A 21,309-nucleotide genomic window follows, 5' to 3' on the forward strand; every position below is an offset into this window, starting at 1 on the left:
GAGTTCTTCTCTTCTCTCTCAATCTCAAAACAAAGATTAACCTAAATGTGGTTGGAAAATAGATATGTATAGGTTATATCACGTCATGGGCACTTTTGTAAATAAATAAAACTTTAGAACCAAACTAAAATTTTTGGAAGCGGATAAACTCGTCGGAAGCAGGTCCGAAGGAGTGTTATTTGATACCAAGGTGGTTTCGGTCGACACTATACTAAAACCTCTACAGCTCTCTCTCGTGCGTCAGACGGACCACGTTTCAGTAAAACGAGCACAACTCTTGTGTCAAAATATGAGCTTCAGAAGATCATGGGAAGTACTCCATCCGTTTCAAAATTTTTGATGCGACTGAATAGTTATCCACCTCAAATAGCTCCAAAATCTTCAAAGTTTTCAAAAGCATACATGAACTTGAAAATATTATAAAACAGATTCCAAACGAATATAGAAAACTCTATATAGGAATTATACCATGGTCAAAAAGTGGTAAAAACATGGTATATCACCAATTCTGATGGGACTCCGAAATTATATAGTCACACCGAATATTAAAATATGTTTCATTACGTTTTGTTTAATTTATTATATTAAAATAAATTAATTTTATTGACTTGTTTTTGAATTATCAAAAACTTTATAAAATAAATTTTAATGGTCCAACTAAGGTTGACATGTATCAAACATCATAAACATAATAATAACAAACATATTATCTAACCAAATCTAAAAATATTAAAGATCTTACACTATATTAATCATCCTATATTTTAATAATCAAATATCTAAAGGTGTCTAATTATTTTCATTCATTTTTAATGGTTTTTCTGGTTCTTATTCATTTTATACTGCATACGATTTTCATTCATTTTCTAAGGTTTTCCATCAAAAGTAATTTGAGAATATAATAAATTTTGATTTAATACACTATTTAGTTAAAAATATACATACGATTATCGGTATATATACAAAAAATAGTTTGACTAACTCTATATATTGCATAATTGGTTTTTAAATTTTAAGGATTTAATTGAGTCACGTAACTAGTCATATTATATTATATTGATAACAAATACTAACCTACACGTTACAAATAGATTTATCAACCAAATAATATAATATATCTACATTTTTTATTGTACAAAATGTTATACAACCAATGGTTTGGATGACTAAGAAAGTAAAAACAATTAAATCTTTATGTATGCATGACTACGGGTAAAACTTGTTGGCAAAAAACCACACATCTTGCTTAACGTAAAACAATCTTTATGTATGCATAACTATGCATTATTGTTATGCATACTTTTCAACATATATTAATATGCATAACTGTCAAGCCATTTTATATTCATTTTATTTGAAAATAAAAATAACTATCAATAAAATATCATGTATATTAGGTATCATGTAATCAAATAAAATGCAAATTAATATTACTAATGAAATCTAATAGAATCATAAGACAATAACTTAGTTGTTTGGTTAAATGGATCTTAACTATAAAAAATGCAAATTTATCATATCAATACTAGTAAAAAAGAAACACAACTTTGGACATAACCCTGATTCTAGGTAGAATAATTAAAAAAACTATACCCTATACTATTTTTACATTTTAGCCTAACATTTAATATTAATATTACTGATCCTAGAATCTAGCCTAATTATGGTAAGATTTAAACTAATAAATATATGATTAGATTTACTCAATCTATAATATTACATTCCCTAACTAATTTCAAGCCGGCTATTTATTAGTTTGTTTAAAAACGAAGAAATATGTTATACTAGGGTCGGCCCGCCCTACGGGCGGGATATGATTTACTTGTAATCTAGGTTATTATTTTTTATGAATTTGTGATTTATTTTTTAGGTTTTCATTTGCAAGAAATGTGTATGATAATGATTTTCGTCTTTTAGAAAGTTTTAGGTGAGAGATTTATATGTGATCAATTATATTTTGCTTGTTTACAATAGTTTTTTCTGTCTTCCAAAAAAATTACCTTTATGATACTATATGTTAGTTAAATTTTATCTACTTAATTAAGTTATTTGATATATAATGTGTGTTAAATTTGATGATAGTATATAAATATCATTTATTTGTAGTTCAATGAAAACATCAGAGTAGTGAAATTTTAAAAAAGAAAGAAAGATGAATTCATTTTTTAAAAGATGATTTGTTTATGTTTATACAAAAGTTATGTTATTACTATTTTATCGAATTAAGTTATATTTTACATATGTCCAATTCAAGATCAGTAAAATTTATTAATTATTGTGTCTATTCATTTGCCGAGTATTAATTTATAGACTTTCTACTATATATATTATTTATTTTTTCATTATTTTGTGTCGATATAATGAATCTCCATGTTATCAGTTAAATATTGTTATTGCCAAACATTATCGACTAAAGCAAGAACATCACTGATTGTACAATTTCTTAACAAAATACATTTGAAACTGAAGCGAACATATAATTGAGTACGAACCAAAACCAAATTGTTTCCTGTTAAGAGCATCTCCATCTCTCTAATTCTATCAATTATCAATACAAATAGTACATTTCTATAATGGAGATCTCCTATTTTTATAATGGTTATGTAATATTTACATGGACTCATCATATTCCACGCGCGAGAAGTTTCTCTATTATATTTTGCTTAACATTTTTTTAGTTTAAATTATTTTATTCTAATTAATGTATGGAATGTTATTTTATAATTTCTTTTTAAATTTTTATCATTTTTTTGTTGAACACGTTTACTGTAAAGACACAAATTTAGTTTCGTTAGGTGACTAAATTTTCTAATATAATAGTTGTGATTATCGATGAAAACGTGTCTATATCTATTATGTTTATATATATATATATATATATACATAATTAGTATAACATGGAGATTGAGTTTAACCGCCAAGAATTACCTATTTTCTTTTACAGTAACTAAAAGAAAAGTAGGTAATTCATCGATAGCATAAAAACCTAATATCAATTGTTACTACTTAAAAATATAGATATTTATTTGAATTTTGTATATGCTATTATATTTGGACACCAAACAAAACCATGTTATCTGAATAACTAATTATAATTTTTAATATAAGATTTATTGATTAATTTTCGGTATGAGAATTTACATTGACTTTATTTTATAAGTTATTTCTTATAGTAACAATTTTACTATATTTTGTTATTGAATTTAATAAGTTATATTTTAAATTTGTTACAATTTTTTTTTAATTTAATAATTCTTTTTGCTCTAGTTTATTTTTCTATTAAGAGTTCTTTGGTGATGTAATTAACATGAGCTCATCATACCTATAGTTCAAATAGAAAGTCTATATAAGTTTGCTGCAGTAGTAAATATTCCACGGCTGTTTAGGACCGAATAAAAAACTTATAAAAGCTTACATTATAGGGACAATGTCTTGTATACAATCTTCGTCAATGCAAAAAAGGATACACATATTAGCCTAATACAATGTAAACAATCAACGTGATCATAAAAGAAACATTCTCATAAAACTATATATATTAAACCAATTCTCTTTCACTTGCTATCGCCGATGTAATGGTCTCGACCTCTGTAGGACTCCACCATGACTTCTGAACAGAGATCACTCCTTTTTCATATCTGGAATGTGTCATTATTACATTCCATTTCAGTGATTCCACCATCTTCTCAATTTCTCCTATCTTTTCCATGTCATCACTTACTATAAATGTTCCTTGTGATATAAGAATTCGGTCCACTTCAGCCATTACAGACACCAAGCTGCACCTAAAGGTTTTGTTTACACATCAGATTTTGCATTCATAAATATAAAAAAGGCAATAGGGATGCATATATGTGAGAGTGATGTATATATACATACCTCTTCTTCAGTGCAGAGAATACATGAATCATCATGAAGGTCGTAAGTTTGAGGAAAGTACATTAATCACACAGAGTCTCAGATCCTTCAATGCAGCAATAAAACTGAAAGCCAGAAAGAGAGATATATCATTTAGTAACAGATACATGGAGCCAATTTTGTATTGGTGAAAGATTTTTTTTCAGTACTTACCCTCCATATACAGCTCTCGCTCTCAATCAATAACGTTTCTCACATACCACCAATCAATTCCTACACCCTTGAGGTATGACTCTGAAACAATAGTTTTTCAACGTACATGTCTGCTGTGAAATCCTCTTGTGCTGATTTCCATATGTGTCTTCCTTAGATGAACAATCTCTACTCTGGCCACTTTTCAGACCAAACGGCTCCACGTTTTGCTGACTCTTCTGTCACTTTGTGCATACATGCCTCAAGTAGAACATTTCTGCATCAAACGGATGACCATTTATCCTACAAAAAATGTAAAACATTTTTTCTGTTTCCTTTAAAGTTATATAGCTTATTTGATATATGGTAGCTTGAGATTAACCAGTTAAACACAAGTAGTAGTAGAAGCAAAATGATTGTTTTATACCTGAAGAATATCGAAACAAATATTGTCATAGACATCCACACTGGGATGGAAGCAAAAATTCATGATTTTGGGGGTTTAGAAAAGACAATCGTTGGAGAAAGCGAGTGAGAATATATTTGTCTTCCTTAACTCTGTAATCAGCACCTTCAGAATATGTTGTCTTCTTCTGAGAAAGCTGATATCCCCAATCACCTCCCAGACCATCAAATCAAAATTTCACACACATATACATGTTTAACTCTGAATCAACAAGTTCAGCTTTATTCCTTTACACTGAAAATAAAAGGGAAGGTAAGATAGCTTACCAGTAAACCCATTAGTCCAGATTGATCATGCATATAAAAGGCCAATAATGGGCTACGAAAAATCATAAATTTGCTTAACAAATGAGGAGGTATGGAAATCACTGAGAGTAGAAGAAAAGAAAAATCAAAGGAAGATGATAAATCTTTGTTCTTCGAGGCTGAAATCATACCAACATTGATGACCTTTGGAAAGAGATGATTTCTCATCTTCTCTTCGCTTACTCCTGAAAAGACGTCGTTGAAGAAAACAATAGGAGAGGTCACGACGATAGATCTAGAGCTTTAGGAAACATTGACGGACATATAATTGTGATGTGGAAAGGATAAAGATAGACCTGGCTATTGTTTTAGGAAGCTCAAGATTGAGACTATTAGATTGATGAATTTCACGGGATAAAGCACACCTTTTTATAGTGGAAGATTCTGAAAAAGAAAGTAAAGGGAGGTGGGTGCTTTTAAAGGTAGATCGTGTGAGGAGTAGAGACCAACGGCTAGTGAATGCATTGAAGATGACGCTTCAACTCAGCCTAACTCCGTAACGTTTCTAGATTTTTTTCGTTTGGAAGATGAACAGAAGCAGAACTTAGAATAGAGAAGTTTCCGCTGAGGATTCAAGAGGAGGAAGAAAGGATGACGCTGACTGATGCGGAGCCCAATAACTTTCACTTCAGTCCCAAACATAAACATTACGTAGCCCACAAAGAAAGTGTTTCACAATTAAATGAAACACTGAGCTTTGTTCCCCTTGGACACGTGTCAAGCTGTCGTTCAACGAATTTCTTATTTGGCGTCCTTGTTGGCATACCTAGGAGAGAAGCAAAGCTTCTTTTATATATAAAGATTTCTATATTTCTTACTCATTTGATTATCTCATCCATAGTCTGAAGTTCATCATTCGTAGTTTTCTTAAACTGAAGTGATAACATGGCTTGCTTGAAAGTAGTATGCTCAGTGTCAAGAGAATAAGAGAAACTGTGTGACTGATAAAATGGAGAAAAATGCGGAAGTGTATGAACATAAGAAATTAGATATAAAGGATTCGAAATGGAAGGAGAAATAGCAAAGAGAAATGATAGTAAGGCTTGTAACCTGGTGCTTTAGCATTCCGTATTGGTCTGGCAATGATCAAGCAACTGTGTCTTGTACTTGTTGTAACAGCCTCATGTGATGTAGGTGGGACATTAGAGATAGGACTGTTATCAGATGGAAATGCATGTGCATTGTCAGAGACAGTAAAATCTGAAACCAGATGAGTATACATTTTTGTAATATGGTTTTTTTAAATATGTCCATGAAATCTAAAGAACTCGGTTTCTTAGTGGCAAAAGAAAAGATAATTTCATGATAAACAATGTTGCAAGTGTCAAGATGGAGAACCTTATAACCTTTGAAATCCTAACTGTAACCAAGAAACACACATTGACAGCATGTGGAGTCAAATTATATCTATTATCAAGAAAAGTAGATACATAGCACAAACATCCAAATAAACAAAAAAAAAATGTAATCATTTGTTATAAAAGTAATGGAAAAGTCTATCTTAATTAATAACATAGGGGTTTCTTATATAGAAGATTACACCGTCATAGATAAATGGAAAAATTACAAATCATAATCTCTTGGTTATGAGCCATCCACAATCTGGTTCATAACACTCCCCCTTGGATGTCATAACCATTTAGAGCTTGTAATGTGTTTTAATGTTTCCTCATTAAAACTTTACCAGGAAAACTCAATTGGGACAAAACCATGGTGAAGGAAAAAGAGTACAACACACATTACTCCCCCTGATTTGGACATTACTGAAGGTCCCTTGGACCTCTCCAATTTTCTGCAATCCGTGGGTGATGAAGATCTTGGGCAGAATATGCTTCGTCCTCGAACATGATAGTTGGTTCTTCTTTACCAACGACCATGCCACAATCTGATCGAACATATTGAGTCATCGACATCAAATACACACACACAAAATCTTGGATGATGTTGCTGTGATATGCGTGTACCACCATATGTAAAACATAACATGTGTGAAAACAAATCAACAAAACCAAATAACCCCTCTTTGGGCTGGTTAGTATAAAATAAACCAAAATCAAAGGCTTCTTCATCGTCCTTTTTATGGACCAATCAGATCAGTTTCTAAAACAAGACTTCTGCATCGTCCATCTCAGGACTAAATGGACTTCTTTATCGTTCACCTTTGGACTGAATGGATCAGTGTCCAAAATAAGTGATCTCACGCCCATGTACTAGATAATGGGTGAGACTGGTCCATATTAAATCTCTTGAGTATCCTTTTCTGTATATACTATTTGATGCACAAGGATTTCATTGTTAATGTACTCAAGCTGTAATCCCAAACAAAACTTTGTTTTCCAAGATCTTTCATCTCAAACTCTTTCTTGAGATATTCAACTGTTTGGGAAATTGTATCCAGAGGTTCCTAGGATATTCAGATCATATACTTTGATGATTATCAATATTGTTCTCGAGAAATTGTTGTACTTTCAGCTCAATACCCTCTGGTACTTTCATTATCCAGTGGACCATATAAATATGCAGTCACTACATCAACTTGCTGCAAGTCTAATTTTCTCTCTTATATAGCCAGACTTATGAGAAATCTAAAAGTAGTTGCATCCACCACATGGGAGTATGCCTCCTCATAATCTATTACTGGTCTTTGTGAGAATCCTTGTGCAACATCAGCTTTATATCTCTCGATTTCTATTCCTCACAAGATCCATTTATATCCACTGGTTTTAACATCATATGGCGTCTTAATCATATGGCCAAATACACCTTTCTTCCTTAAACTAGTTAACCCTACGTTTCCATTCAATCCAATCTGTTCTACGAGTGCTCACTCTTATATTGACGTGGGTTCATGATCCTCGCTTATATTCCTAAATTCAAATGTTACCTTGTATGCAAATAAATCATCTTATGTCGACATTCCTTATTGGTTCCATTATATTCCACACATGATATAATCGATTGAGATTCATTATTATCAGGACCATTAATACTTTGCAGCTTGGCATCCCAAGCTACATTTTTTGCTACATGTACCTTAGAGCCGGCCGGCCTTATCTCCATGTCTGGGATGGTTTCCTTAGTAACCTCGGATTTGGATTTTGATTATCATTCTCTGCATCTTTCTTTTGTTTCCGAGGATTATTATCTTTTGGAACCTATTGGTCTACCACGTTTCATACGTTGTCTAGACTCTGTAGCAACTTGACTGTGTCTCTTCTTGGACATAAAATTCGTTGGTGCTTTACAAGCTGGTTTATATATGACTTAGTCATTCTTTTTCGGGTCAGCAAATGTGTCTGGCATTTGATTAGCTAGCTTTGTAAATGTATAATCTTTGGACGTCTATTTCACATTCTTTAGTCCGAGGATCTTGCCAAGACATTGATGGTTGATTCCATTCTATTTCTTTTACCATTCTTTTACCAGCTTTATTATTTTTTTCTCCTCCTGGTCTTAAAATAATCCGTGTACCTGGCCTCAAATATAATCACCCATAGTTGGCTCAAAGTACTTTATTATTGTGGGAGAATCATATCCAACATATATCTCCATCCTCCTTTTGAGGTCCCATCTTAGTTCTCTGTGGTGGAGCAATTAGTACATAGACAGCACATCCAAATGTTTTTATGATGGGGTATGTCTGGCTCTTGACCCGTTAATAATTGTGATAGGGGATATCTATGCTCACTAAATGGTCTGATGCGTATTAACTTAGGTGCATGTAAATTTCGGGGTGGCCCAAGCTGTGAATGGGAGTTTTGACCTCATAAGTTATGGTCTATCCGTTCTTGGTATGGACATGTATCATAGAATTGTCCACACTTACCCCCATGGACATACCATAATCATTTAAACGCTTGGGACATGTATTCACCAGTATTATCTAGACATATAGTATTTATTATGAAAAAGGGGCTCGTAGCCGTTTTACGGGTGATGACCTAATGAGTTTCCCTTGTGTACATGCTACGCACGTGAGATTCTTTGGGATAACTTTTCTTATATTTTAATGTGTGCCTTTTGAAAATCAATTTTCACATCATGTTTGAACCAGGATGGCCAATCCGGTCGTGCCATAAAGTGTATATTTTCGCAGGCTTTTAGCCTCTGTCATACTGATCTATGCATACTCTAGGTCAGTAGAGAATGCATGTATAGTCTTTAGAACTTATTATGGCTTTGAGCGATTTTATACATATATCTGAAGGAACTCTTTGTTTCTTTTGCCCATTGTTTCAAGATGAAAACCATTCATTCTTATATCTTTAAAACTCAATAGGCTGCTCTTGCTCTTAGAGCTGCGTGAATATAAGGCATCACTGATTTCTAGATGCATACCCTTAGGCAATAATATATTAGCCTAGCCATAGTTTTCTTTCAGACTGGTGATACCTACTTTAGTACTTATATTGGCGTTTTTCAGTGTACTCATATAGAAAAATCATTCATTAATTTAATCTAAGCGGACAATGTAATAGAAATAAATTCAATGAGATAAAAATCAGAGAAAGCGTACAAGCAAAGGAATCATACAAGTTTGATGTCGAAATCAGATTATCAACTTGATTCTTTTAGGCAATCATAAGTCTCATATTCTATAAGATCATCTTGATCATGTTCGAAATTGTTTTCACCATCTTTATAGACCAAGTGGGTTTCAGAATTTTTCCCTTTCAGACTCTCTTTGAAAGAGGCCACAAAAATGTTTGGCGGTCCTTCATATCTTAGCCCAATGGTTCCCCATTCCACATCTATGGCACACTGATTTGGTCGAGCTTTGTGGTTTAAAGGATATACCACGGCCACTGCCTTGACCATGGCTCAAATTGGGTTGATACCCACGGCCTCTGCCATAGTGATTCCCACAGCCAAATGTGTTATAGTGGCCATGGCCACGTCCTTTCCACCCTCCACGGCCATGACCGTGTGGTCTATCATTCTGGACGTGGTTACCTTTTTTTTTTTCTGCGGCCTTATTGGTATCAGGTAATGGGGTTAATCCAGGAGGTCTCAATTCACTGTTTCTCATCAGTAATCCATTATTTTGCCCAGCTAGCAATAGACTCATCCACGGACTTATAGTCCTGGATTATGGGATTCCTCCAATCAAATAGGGCCTTTGTTAATAACACTGTTCTTTGGTGATCATATCTCGATTTTTAACTCTGTCCAAAGGTCTAGAGGATTCTCTATAGTCAGATACTGATCTTTGAGACTCTTAATAAGATGATGGCTAATAATTAATATTGCCATGTATCAATCTTTCTCATTGGCATTATTGCCTTCTATGATACATTCACCAAGTCTTTTTGACTTTAGGATAATCTTTGTATCCAATGCCCACCGTAAATAATTATCTCCAGAGAGATTTAGGGCAGAAAAATCCAGGTTGATTTTTGGCATCTCAAATCATATATTACTCAATATTTAGGATAATCTTTGTACTCTTAAAAACAATCAATTCAGATTTCAATCTTGTGAGGACAATGAGACTATCAATCTTAAAGGCATTTAATCAATCAGTCAATTTCTAGCAAGTCTCAGCAATACTATTTCTATGTGCTCATAATATTATGGTTTATCAAGATTACCAAAAACGGATTCAATTAATCATGCAATTAGGGTTTAACAATCAATGGATTTTAGAAAGACTAGTAAAAAGATTTATTAATCACTCAATCAGTTTCAAAGCTGATTTTAGCAATACTAGAATATAGATTTCAAGCATGAATTTCAATGAATCAGTTTCAATGCTGATTTTAGCAATACTAGAATATAGATTTCAAGCATGAATTTCAATGAATCAGTTTAAAGGCTGATTGGTATTTAGCATAAACCATGTGTAAATAATTTATCTAGTATCTGAATTTATCAAACCTCAAAAACATATAATCAGATCAATCAATTTAATCGAATTTAGCATATAATCTTAAACCTCAAGACATTAGATTTTATCATGAATCTATCAACTTAGCATACGGATTCTCAATTCTCAAAGACATCCAAATCAGATCAATATAACCTATCATACGGATTATTTAGGGTTTCTATTTAAAACATATCATATTACAAAACTATCAATCCTAGCAGATGATATTAAACCTCAAGAATCATGCAATCAGATCATTCGGATTTTAAACAAGTAAACCTCAATCAATCTATCAACCAATCGGATTATATAAGCAAAGCAAGCTAGCAACCTATCGGATTCAATCAATGTTTTAACAGGCTGGTCGGTTTGAACAATTTTAAATCAGATGAACAATTAACCAAGCAAGATGAGAGAATAAATCTATCAATTTAACAGTCAAACAATTCTAGCAACATAGCATCAGATTCAATCAGATTTAAAACCTCAATGATCAAAACCGAAAACTGTTTTGATTTGAAAATATTCGATTAAGGTTTTAATATGTGATTTGATAATTATAATATAATTAATTCTGATACTTATATTATTTAGGGTTTATAGATTTAGGGTTAGGGTTTATCGGATTTTAACTTGTAAAAACCGATTTGGGTTTTTAATCATGTAGGAACATGATTTAGGATTTGGGGTATCGAACTTTTAGAGCTTCGATTTACTCAATTAGGATTTCTGATCTATTACCCTATGGTTTTGATTCATAAAGATTAGGGTTTTAGGGTTTCATTCTTTATCAATTAATCCATGTTCGATTATGGGTTCTTAGGTTTTGAATTACCTTTTAACCTTAGATGATTGTTGAATTGGACCACCAAATGAGTTGAGCCGCGAGCTGGACACGAACGGGACGCGAGCTGGAATGGATCGAGTTGCTTATATCGGGTCGCGGACGTCCTTTGTTGCTTGATTGGGAACGCCTTGATCGTCGGACGCGAGCTGTCTGATGCTGTCGCGAACGAGGAAGAGGTCGCGTGCTGGAGCTGCTCTCGGGTCGCGAACGTCTGAGCTAGGATCAGTAACGCCTTGGGCTGAAGCTGATCGGGGACGCGAGCTGGAACAGATGCGGAAACAAGAGACGCGATCGGGGTTTAGGGTTCGTCGGATCGCCGGCTAGGGTTAGGGTTTTAGGGTTTTTTATTTGGGTATTAGCTTAGGGATTTAGAGTTTCGTGCTGATAACATGTTATAAAAGTAATGGAAAAATCTAACTTTATTCATAACATAGAAGTTCCTTATATAGGAGATTACACCGTCATAAATAAATGGAAAGATTACAAATCATAATCTCTTGGTTATGAGCCATCCACAATCTGGTTCATAACATCATTTGGTTTCTTAGCAAGCAATTCATATGGTGACTTGTTGTGAAAAACATAAGATGATGTTTTATTGATGAGAAACAGATCAGTATAAATGCAGACATTCTAATGAAACACTAGATTGAAATAGTAAATCTCGGACAATATTTAACTGATGTTGATGTTTAAGCTCAACAACAAAGTTCTCTTGAGGCATATAAGCACAAGGGAATCGATGAACTAAACCATGATTTTTAAAATTATAGCAAATATAAGTTCTGGAGCATCATCAGTACGAATGATCGTTATTTCAGAATGATATTGAGTCTTAACATGTTGAATAAAAGCAGGAAAAACAGTAGAAACATCGTTTTTATTTCTCAACATGTAAATCCAAGTGACACAAGTACAATCATCAACTATTGTTAAGAAATATTTATATCCTTCTATAAGATTCAACAGAGAATAGACCCATATATCTAAATCAATCAAATTAACTAGTTAAGAAGACAAATGATTACGAGAGGTATATGGTAATAATTTTTATTTGTTAAGAGGAAAAATTTAACAATGATCAGACTCAACATAACTAGACTTAAGACAAATGTAATATACCAGAAAGAAGCTTTAACTTGACATGTGATGGATGTTCAAGGCGTTGATGCCAAAGATGTCCAAGGCGTTGATGCCAAAGATGTCCATTTGCAAGCAAGGATCCACAAAATTTGATAAAAGCAGGGATGATGTATGGCTTAAGTATATAGATATTGTTGATAAGAATTACTCAACCAATCATCAGTCGCTGAATATATTTCTAGATAACATAAAAAATTCGGATGAAAGTGAGCATCAAAGTTATTTACATGAAGCAAACAAATCATACTAATGAGGTTAAACAGGAAAGAAGGAACATGAAACACATTATAAAAAACTAGAAACGATGAAATTCTTATAGTCCACATATGAGTGATTGGTTCTCTAATGCCATTAGGTAATGAGAATGTTACTCCAGTAACAGAATAGAGATCACTGAACTTTTCCAAATCATAACAAACATGTGAAGTTTCCCCACTGTTAATTATCCAAGAATCAATGGAAAGAGGATTAGAAATAGAAGATAAACAGTGATGTTGAAATGAAAGAGAGTTGTATAACGGTAAATTACCAGAAGATGACTGTGCAGCCATGTGACCATTCTAAGTTATAGAAGCACGTCGAGGGACTGCATACTCTGGAGAGGCTGAATCTAAAATTGTAGTTGTTGATCTTAGTTGATGACTTAGATCCAGATTGATGGCATTTGTAGCAAGAAAGGGCATACACAGTGATTCAAAACTACTCATGACATTCGCACCAATATTAGTCTTTGGTATGTGAGATGCATTCTGAGTTCTAGGTATGGAGACAAACTCATTGTGTGAGTGACTATTTTCATGTTTATATACGGGGAACAAAACATGTTTGATTGGTGTCTTTAGATAAACCACCATTGAACTGATGAAACTTATGACCAAGATGACATCTGTGTAGCTTGAAACACTTTTGCACAACATGTCCAAGCATCCCATAGTTAGTACACAAAGTCTCTCTTTTGTCATGTAATTGTTATGATTCTAAGTTGCAAACGATGAATTCTCATGTTGCTAGTCATAACCAATCTAAGAACCAGTAGTGTTGAAAACTACATTATCCAACTTCGTAACATGTTTAATGTATTTATGCCTTTCATCATCAGTAATCATGTTGAATACATCTTCAGTGGATGGCGTCGACTTCACGATCAGTATGTGTCTTCGACTAGAATCATGGAATTCACTAAGTCCCATTAAAAATTTAGTTACACAATTCCTCTATTGCAGCTGTTCCCATAGAAAAATTGTATTACACTCTCAACGGCCATATGTACATACCCTTGTTCAAAAACTCGGGCGCGGAGCCGAGTAGTCGTCCGAATAATCGCTACACGGTAGGTGGCCGCGGCGAATCAGACCTCGGCGGTAGCATTAGGCGGTAGCCGTATATTTTCCGCGTTTTAGCCGCGTAGAACGAGTTATAAGGAAACGCGTCCGTGTAATTAACATCACGATTCAACGCTTTTTTAAAAAAAAAATCAACAGAAAACTCACTTTTTCTTAATTTTCAAGTACAAAATCGAATGTTTCGTTGAGAATCTAGGGTAATCGGGTTAAAAACATCATAAAATCAATGAAAACGGTTAAGAATCTTAAAAAAAGAAAGGTAAAGTGAAAAAAATGAGATTTCTGTTCGACAGAGTTGAGAGGAAGGAGATAATGGCAATATAGTAATTTCGCATTAACTTACAATTAAAAAATATTACCTTTTTCTCGGTTCGAACCCGTGAACCCAATGAGTAAATAAGAAACTCAAACCACTGGACAACAGCACTATCTTGGTATATCTTTACATATACTTATATTTAATTTAATACAGTTTACTAAAAACAGTGAAATTAAATAACACTCTAATTACCTAGAACCTAGAATATTTCAGGTCATACTAATGACCAAACCACTAGCCTATAATATAGGTATAAATTAAGTATTATACATATAAAATACAAAAAATTCCTCCCCGAGTACTCCCCGATTTTTTTCCGCTTTTTCAATAAATCGCTAGGCCCGGATGCGCCGCACGCGTAGCGCCTAGCGAGTTTCCGAACAAGGGTACATACTAGTAACTCAACATAGATCTTGTAGTCCTCCCAAAGAGTCACTAAATCAATATAGTATGTAGTAACATCCATTGAACCTTAATAAAAACTTCTCAAATGATGTTCTTAGTGCATCATCTTGATTAAATTTGGTCAATAAATTCTTTCAGATCGATTCAGAAGTTGACATGAAAAGAAGACTGGGAGATTTTTTTTTATATTAATTCATTAGCCAAGTAGCTACCACGTTGTTACACTGTGACAAAGAACCAGTTTCATCTCTATACTTTCTTTGACATCTATTACCCCCTGCCCTCCAAACAGTATGTGAGCCCTTAAATAAGCTCGTACTGATTATCAACAGATTTTGGAATCGTGTCGTCTATGAAACCGAGTTTATTTCTGACATATAAGGCAAGACAAACCGAGTGACGCCAAGAATGAAATTTAGCATTGGATGTTAAGTGATCAAAAACCAAAACCAAGCCAACATGATAAGAGTTATGTATGAAGAAATGATATTCATACTGAGCTAAGAACTGCTGGATTTACCGGATGCAAACTCATAGATCAAGTAGAAACGAAAAAAGAAGATGACGATTAAGCAAGAACAATGACGAATCAGTGAATATAACATGAATCCGAAGTCAATCGCAGCTCAAACGAAAGAGAAAAAATGACACATATCCAAAATGAACTCAAGAAGTTCAATGAAAAAGATGATGATCAATCGGAGGTGAGAAACGCTCATCGATATTGATTCTTGAGCTCAGATTTCATAAAATATCGAACGAAAAAAATGAATTTTGGTGAAGTGGAAGAATAAATTTGTTTTGGCTATGATACAGTGTGGAAGTAAGTAAAATATATCTTCTTAATCAGGAAAATGATTACATCAGATTTATATATATACAACAATCTAACCTAAATAAGTGTTAGTTCATTGGTACAACTAATCTATACATGTAACCAAGTAAACCGAGAAGATATATATCATAAATAAATTAACAAAAAAAATCGATTGTGTAAACAGGCAGAAGAATCTTGGGTCTCAAAGTCACTTTTTATGAAAATTAGCATGCTTATTTTAATAGCTTGGTTTTACTTCGCATTGTGGGTAAGATTGTTTATTTGTTACTCCATCTATTTCTAAATATAAGATGTTTAGGTAAAAACACGTATATTAAGAAAATTATTTTTTGTCTAGAAAGTATTTTTAAAATTATAAACTAACGTTATTCAACCAATTACAAAATAGATTATCAAATATGATTGGTTACGTAAAAAATTACCTAGAAAAATGAAAACATCTTATATATTGGAACATCAAAATTCTTTAAAATATCCTACATTTAAGAACGGAAGGAGTATTTGATTGATATGAGATTGACGGTACGAAACCCAAAGACTCGCCGTTCTCTGCTTTGTCCAAATCAGCACCAATCTTATTACACAAGTGAAGTACTTTGTGGAAAATTATTAACAAAGACTTTTAAAAAATGTTGTATTTTTCCATAGAATAAAATTCGCTCAAAAAAGACGTCATAAGATGTCGATCGTAAATGAGAAGACTGCTTGGGTAGAAAAAAAAAGATGGATTCGTATTCACATACATGAGAATTATATAAGAACAATAAAAATCTTGGATTCAAAATTGATTTTTTTTTACTATCAAAGTTCTTCCAATTGCAATACTCGTATAGACAGAACCGAAAAAAATGCAAAGAAGAGGCATCTTTTACCCGGTAACGTAGGGTTTGAACCAAGATTTCTAGATGGATGGGGTAAGGTATTAGTACAAACAAAAGTTATAACGTGTGAGAAGGGAGAACTAATCAATAATCGACCTTTTAACCGTTAATCGAAGATTCGTTCGTCTTTGAGAGGACACGAATTTAGGTTATGTCAATCACCTGTTTATATTATCTACCAATATTATATTTTTATGATCGGTGTTCACGATTAGAAACTGTTGGAAATTCATATCTATTTATAACTATTTATAAATCAATCTATGAATTCGGTTTGCCTAGATCTCATGTAAATACTGAAATAAATCTAGATCTTAGGGTTTTCGATATACCTGATTAAACGCAGCGGAAAGATGAATAAACCAAGTCGAGATTTCTAGCACTCCAAATGTTGTGCCTCTACCGGTATCCACACGCACACAAACTAGATCGAAACGGGATGCTAGTGCCGCAGAGATCAAATCTCGCAAGTGACGTAAACCTTTTTGACTGACTTTGTATTTAGGGTTCGGCATGACCAATTGGTTTCACCATAATCATCATTTATACCTAATGATGCACGTAACCTAGTGTTCAATGGGCTAAGCCCATATCAGAAGAAACAACAATTATTCTTCCACTTAGTGTACGTGTGTTATATCATATATAACACTTAGTATAAATAATATTATTCCTTGATATTGCATATATATGGAATTTGATATATCTCATATAACAAATACATATAACAAATATCGTATAACCCCAACTATTTTTCATCTAGTTTGTTTAGGTGTGTGACCCTATAGGATCATATAAAATTAGTAATGAATTCTCAATTCATAAATTATAAGCGGTTTCTAGCAAAACATTATAACCACCTAATTTTATACGATTGTCAATCTCGACACTACGACTTTAACAAGAGTAAGTACAAATGATTTTAGGACATTCCCAACAATCTCCCACTTGTACTAGAATCATCTATTCTCATAATCCTTTTGTCTCTATATCTCGATCTCAACATAAGGCAAGAACTAGGTCATCCTTATTAAGCTAGATCACGTTTATCGAACTCTGATTTACACTGATAAAACAAACGACTGACAATCACCTCGTTTGAGCACGGCCATGCATTTTTCAGTATCAAATCTTCGATAGGCCCAGAGATATTTATCTCCCGTTATATGGGAGGGACAAATTCCATCTTGTTCCATCCCTGTTCTTTACAAACTTCATAAAACACCTAATCAATGCCTTAATAATCACCAGTTACGGCTAACGTTTGACAAGGTCAAAGTGAACTAATCCATAAATAAGGAATCATGACGAACTCAGGTCTAAGGACTATACTCTATAGTCGTAATGAGAAACTCTTATGACACTCATATAACAATCTTGTAGAGTTCTCATAGCGGGTCAGTCCGATCATGTGTTCTCTAACACATATCCATGTGATTGACTTCAATACCACATATTGAATGACTCCATGAAACTTAGTCATCAATCACCTCACATACTAGTCATTCTCGGTTATTAATGTCCCAAGTTAACAACCTTGACTAGGGACCTCAATAATTTATAACATCTCTCACATATAGGGTTTCATGATCAAGTCACGTACTTGATGACCTATAAGAATGATATAAATCATTTTGGGACTTTTATTTAATTATCCAATAATAAAATAAATCTGAAACAATTCCTTTAATTTTAAAACATAACCAAATGTATGTAAACCTGAACATCATATCATAAAAAAAAAAAAAATCTCTCACTAGAATCAAGATCACATCTTAAGAAACTTTATGCCTATAGCAGTAGTATGACTCTCATGCTTAGGTCGTGGAAGAGGTTTAGTCAAGGGATCAGCAACATTTGCATCCGTTGAGACTCAATCAGTTTCAAGGCTGATTTTAGCAATACTAGAATATAGATTTCAAGCATGAATTTCAATGAATCAGTTTCAAGGCTGATTGGTATTTAGCATAAACCGTGTGTAAATAATTTATCTAGTATCCGAATTTATCAAACCTCAAAAACATATAATCAGATCAATCAATTTAATCGAACTTAGCATACAATCTTAAACCTCAAGACATTAGATTTTATCATGAATCTATCAACCTAGCATACGGATTCTCAATTCTCAAAGACATCCAAATTAGATCAATATAACCTATCATACAGATTATTTAGGGTTTCTATTTAAAACAGATCAGATTACAAACTATCAATCCTAGCAGATGATATTAAACCTCAAGAATCATGCAATCAGATCATTCGGATTTTAAACATGTAAACCTCAATCAATCTATCAACCTATCGGATTATATAAGCAAAGCAAGCTCGCAACCTATCGGATTCAATCAATGTTTTAACAGGCTGGTCGGTTTAAACAATTTTAAATCAGATTAACAATTAACCAACCAGGATGAGAAAATAAATATATCAATTTAACGGTCAAACAATTCTAGCAACATAGCATCAGATTCAATCAGATTTAAAGCCTCAATGATCAAAACCGAAAACAGTTTTGATTTCAAAATATTCGATTAGGGTTTTAATATGTGATTTGATAATTATAGTATAATTAATTATGATACTTATATTATTTAGGGTTTATAGATATAGAGTTAGGGTTTATCGGATTTTAACTTGTAAAAAACTGATTTGGGGTTTTAATCATGTAGGAACATGATTTAGGGTTTGGGGTATCGAATTTTTAAGGCTTCGATTTACTCAATTAGGATTTTTGATCTATTACCCTATGGTTTTGATTAATAAAGATTAGGGTTTTAGGGTTTCATTATTTATCAATCAATCCATGTTTGATTATGGGTTCTTAGGTTTTGAATTACCTTTTAACCTTAGATGATTGTTGAATCGGACCACCAAAGGAGTTGAGCCGCGAGCTGGACACGAACGGGACGCGAGCTGGAATGGATCGAGTCGCTTCTATCGGGTCGCGGACGTCCTTTGTTGCTTGATCGAGAACGCCTTGATCGTCGGACGCGAGCTGTCTGATGCTGTCGCGAACGAAGAAGAGGTCGCGTGCTGGAGCTGCTCTCAGGTCGCGAACGTCTGAGCTAGGATCAGGAACGCCTTGGGCTGAAGCTGATCGGGGACGCGAGCTGGAACAATTGCGGGAACAAGAGACGCGATTTCGTCGGATCGCCGGCTAGGGTTAGGCTTTTAGGGTTTTAGGGTTTTTCGATTTGGGTATTAGCTTAGGGATTTAGAGTTTCGTGCTGATAACGTGTTATAAAAGTAATGAAAAGTCTATCATTATTCATAACATAGAGGTTCTTTATACAGGAGATTACACCGTCATAGATAAATGGAAAGATTACAAATCATAATCTCTTGGTTATGAGCCATCCACAATCTGGTTCATAACAAACTGCGCTATATTTATACTATATACTAAACAATTATAGTTAAAATAAACAGGTATAGTTCCTTTCAATATTTGGTTACAAGCCCTTAATTTACTAATGCAAGACCTTTACTGTACATTTCATTGTAACTTGTGAAAAATATATATATATAATATTTTTTATGCACACAAATCTGTGTTTGTAATTATAATTGTCCACTGCTGTAAATCTGAGTATTTATGTAATTAGAAAGAGGCGAACATGTTTTGAGTCTTTGTTGAGATACCAAGAAGCCCTCCCACTCCCAACAACCATGGCTTCGGTTCCGGTGAAGCCTCTACCTTTCGGACGCTTACAGCATCTTCTCCGGAATATTACTCCGACGGTTCCAAGAGCTCAGTCAATGTTTTCAGCGTCTTTCAAACACCATCATTTCTTAGGACTCTCATCTTATGATATATGTATCTATGAATCTGTGAGGCATATGAGAAACCTTAGGTCTTGGAGCACTCGCCGACGAGTAATCAAAAGCCCCGGCGTATCTATGCCGGTAGCTTCTGCTGAAGATTTACCTGCGGCTTCTTGGAAGCCGGAGAAGACTACGGTGGCTCCGTCGCTGAGTGACGTCATTTGGCCAGCAGCAGATTAGTCTTTTTTTAATTAAAAAATATGCTCACAAAGAAAATGAAAACACAATATCAGACAGCAAATTTCTTTTGTCCGAAGACAAGGGAAGAGAGAGACCGAGAGATCGTGTCTTTTCCAATGACCAAATGGCTATTGAGTATTGATAATAACTGCATGAGTTGACCATATCCTGAATTTAGTAAGAAATAAAAAATCATGATTATTAATTTTCTAAATTAACTCGCATAACCTTTACTCGTAGAAACAAATATGGTTTTCAATTTATCAAGATTATACATATCATTCGAAAATCGTCATTGTCTATGCCAATCCTTGAACAGAGGCCTAAATTGTTTAATTGGTTTTATCGTTTTGTATATTGTTATCAAAAATGAAAGGAAATAGCTATAGTAGTATGTGCTCATGTCATGCATTTTAATTTTCGAACATGTATCATGTATGCATGCAAAATAAATGAAGTTACTTGATTAACTATAGGTCTTCATATATGTGTTTTTAACCTTGAATGTATGACCGAGTTGATAAAATCAAGTTTCAACGAGTCTCTTATATATACGTTCACAGTCAATATTCGTTACAGCAATATTTTTTTTTTCAATGTATATTTATAGAAACTAGGAGATATTGAGTTACATCCATACAGCTTGGCAAGTGGATTTAATTCCCAAGTGAGAAAATTCAAAAACATTGAACTGAAGTTGGGATAACACGTTTTGTGTGGTGGGCTCTTGGCTGGACAGGTCGTTTCAGTAAAGAAGATCTTTTGTTTTGTCCCTAGAGCATCTCAAAAAACACTTTATAACTTTAAATATGAAGTTTTTTGCTCTCCAAAAAAA

General features: G+C 33.5%; 1 protein-coding gene and 1 long non-coding RNA gene across 2 annotated transcripts; one reads left to right on the plus strand and one right to left on the minus strand.

Annotated features, from left to right (window-relative positions):
* Positions 1 to 2,070: 2,070 nt before the first annotated feature.
* On the minus strand, positions 2,071 to 6,503 carry LOC106386437. Its single transcript, XR_001277511.3, has 3 exons — positions 4,072 to 6,503; positions 3,880 to 3,983; positions 2,071 to 3,785 (listed from the first exon to the last, which is right to left on the minus strand). It is a non-coding gene; the product is annotated as an uncharacterized LOC106386437 (long non-coding RNA).
* A 13,635-nt stretch (positions 6,504 to 20,138) lies between these two features.
* On the plus strand, positions 20,139 to 20,474 carry BNAC03G57340D. The gene has a single exon (XM_013824468.1). It carries the CDS (start codon positions 20,139 to 20,141, stop codon positions 20,472 to 20,474), a length of 336 nt encoding a protein of 111 aa, XP_013679922.1.
* The last annotated feature ends 835 nt before the right edge of the window (positions 20,475 to 21,309 follow it).

This window comes from Brassica napus, chromosome C3 (genome assembly GCF_020379485.1).
Source record: "Brassica napus cultivar Da-Ae chromosome C3, Da-Ae, whole genome shotgun sequence".
Classification (NCBI taxonomy): Eukaryota; Viridiplantae; Streptophyta; class Magnoliopsida; order Brassicales; family Brassicaceae; genus Brassica; species Brassica napus.

Excerpts from the sequence above, each read along its gene's own strand:
- BNAC03G57340D (XM_013824468.1), top strand. The coding sequence starts at position 20,139 with ATGGCTTCGGTTCCGGTGAAGCCTCTACCTTTCGGACGCTTACAGCAT.